Here is a 2500-nt window from a genome sequence, read left to right as displayed (position 1 = left end):
AAATAGGGAGTTATGTTTGCCCTACTCTGGCGATATAACCAGGTATTTTATGCCTACAAAGGGGGGGATAGAATTGAAAAATTTGAAAAGTTGAGAGAGATACAAGAGAGAGAAAGGAGAATACACAGGAATTAGAGGAGAGGAGAGAGAGAGGACAGGAAGGAGAGAGAGGATAGAGGGAGAGAGAAATAGCGAGATGGAGAGAAAATACGGGATAGGAGGGGAACCTGGGGGAGAGAAAGGAGATAGGGGGAGGGAGGGAGAGGGCAGTTAACAACCCTGTGTATGTGTGTGTGTCTGCCTCTCTCTCTGCCTCTTTCTCTGTCTGCCTCTTTCTCTCTTTGTCTGCCTCTTTCTCTCTTTGTCTGCCTCTTTCTCTCTTTGTCTGCCTCTTTCTCTCTTTGTCTGCCTCTTTCTCTCTTTGTCTGCCTCTTTCTCTCTTTGTCTGCCTCTTTCTCTCTTTGTCTGCCTCTTTCTCTCTCTTTGTCTGCCTCTTTCTCTCTTTGTCTGCCTCTTTCTCTCTCTGTCTCCCTCTTTCTCTCCCTCTTTCTCTCCCTCTTTCTCTCCCTCTTTCTCTCCCTCTTTCTCTCCCTCTTTCTCTCCCCTCTTTCTCTCCCTCTTTCTCTCCCTCTTTCTCTCCCCTCTTGCCTTGTCCTCTAGGCAGAGAAGAAAGCTGACTCTCCTCTTTGACTTTCTCTTAACTCCTCCCTCTCCCCCTGGGGGGTCCTTTCAGCTTCCCTCCTTTCAGCTCCCTTTCCTCTCTCCTTTTCTCACCCCCTTTCTCTCCCCCTCTTTTCTCCCCCTTTCTCTCTCTCCTTTTCTCTCCTCTTCCTCTTCCTCTGGCTCTCTCTTTTCTATCTCTTCTTTTTCTTCCTTTCTCTCCTCTTTGTCTGTCCTCTTTCTCTTTCTCGCCCCCTTTCCTCTCCCCCTTTCTCTCCCCCTTTCTCCTCCCCCTTTTCTCTCCCTCTTTCTTGTAAGAAGTAGTTCGGCCAGTTCTCTCCCTCTCTTTCTCCCTATTCCCTCCTTTCTTCTTCCCCCTCGCTCTCCAAAGAGAGGTCTCTCCCTCTTTCCAGCTCTTCTCTCCCTGGCCTTTGAGTGGGATGATGGGCCTCTCCCTCTTTCTCTCCCTCCTATATCTCCCTCTCTCTCCTCCCTCTTGCTCTCCCTCTTTCTCTCCCTCTTTTGCCCTCTCCTGTTTTTTTCTCATTCTCTGATCTGGCCTCTCTCTCCTCTCTCTCCCCTTTCTCTCCCTTTCCTCCTCAGCTCTCCCCCTTTCTCTCTCTCTTTATCTCCGCCCGTCTGCCTCTTTACTCTCCTCTGAGTCTTTCTCTGCTCTCTTTTCCTCCTCTTTGTCTGGTCTTCTCTTCTCTCTCTCTTCCCACCTGACTCAATTGTTAGCTCTCTCCTCTTTGTCTGCCTCTTTCTCTCTCTCTTCTCTCTTTCTCTTTCTCTCTTTATCTGCCTCTCTCTCACACTCACACTCTCTCTCTCTCTCTCTCTCAGGGAGGCCGGTGTCACAGTCGACTCCCATCAAGTGGAAGCCAGGGATGGAGTTGACGAGCGAAGTCAAGGAGCCCGGAACCCTCGTGCATCACCACGGCCCGCCGCGGAGCTTCTTCTGCTGGTTCTCCGAGCACCGCAACCCCACCACGGACCACATCGCAGAGGTACGTGTGTGTGTGTACGCGCCCCCACCCCTCCCCCACCCGTTTACACTCACAGTTACGGGAACTCGCACTCACAGTTACGGGAACTCACAGTCAGACAAACTCGAACTCACAGTTACGGGAACTCGCACTCACAGTTACGGGAACTCACAGTCAGACAAACTCGAACTCACAGTTACGGGAACTCGCACTCACAGTTACGTCAACTCACAGTCAGACAAACTCGCAGTCACAGTTAAACCAAACTCGCACTCACAGTTACGGGAACTCACAGTCAGACAAACTCGCAGTCACAGTTACACCAAACTGGGAAAGGGGGAGATGCAGCGAGACCTGGGTGTCATGGTACACCAGTCATTGAAGGTAGGCATGCAGGTGCAGCAGGCAGTGAAGAAAGCCAATGGTATGTTAGCTTTCATAGCAAAAGGATTTGAGTCTAGGAGCAGGGAGGTTCTACTGCAGTTGTACAGGGTCTTGGTGAGACCACACCTGGAGTATTGCGTACAGTTTTGGTCTCCTAATCCGAGGAAGGACATTATTGCCATAGAGGGAGTGCAGAGAAGGTTCACCAGACTGATTCCTGGGATGGCAGGACTGTCTTATGAAGAAAGACTGGATAGACTCGGCTTGTACCTCGCTAGAATTTAGAAGATTGAGAGGGGATCTTATAGAAACTTACAAAATTCTTAAGGGGTTGGACAGGCTAGATGCAGGAAGATTGTTCCCGATGTTGGGGAAGTCCAGGACAAGGGGTCACAGCTTAAGGATAAGGGGGAAATCCTTTAAAACCGAGATGAGAAGAACTTTTTTTTTCACACAGAGAGTGGTGAATC

General features: G+C 50.0%; 1 protein-coding gene across 1 annotated transcript in view; it reads left to right on the top strand.

Annotated features, from left to right (window-relative positions):
* The window catches only part of LOC129716041 (protein SET-like), a 10998-nt gene that overhangs the window by 4835 nt on the left and 3663 nt on the right, over nt 1-2500 (top strand). Inside the window, exon 2 of the mRNA XM_055665919.1 lies at nt 1504-1667. Within this exon, the coding sequence (XP_055521894.1) occupies nt 1504-1667 (164 nt within the window). The remainder of the gene's footprint in view (nt 1-1503; nt 1668-2500) is intronic.

The sequence above is a fragment of the Leucoraja erinacea genome, unplaced genomic scaffold (genome assembly GCF_028641065.1).
Source record: "Leucoraja erinacea ecotype New England unplaced genomic scaffold, Leri_hhj_1 Leri_1626S, whole genome shotgun sequence".
NCBI classification, from domain to species: Eukaryota; Metazoa; Chordata; class Chondrichthyes; order Rajiformes; family Rajidae; genus Leucoraja; species Leucoraja erinaceus.
Note: the sequence above shows the minus strand (reverse complement) of the source record. Positions and strands in the feature narration are given on the sequence as shown.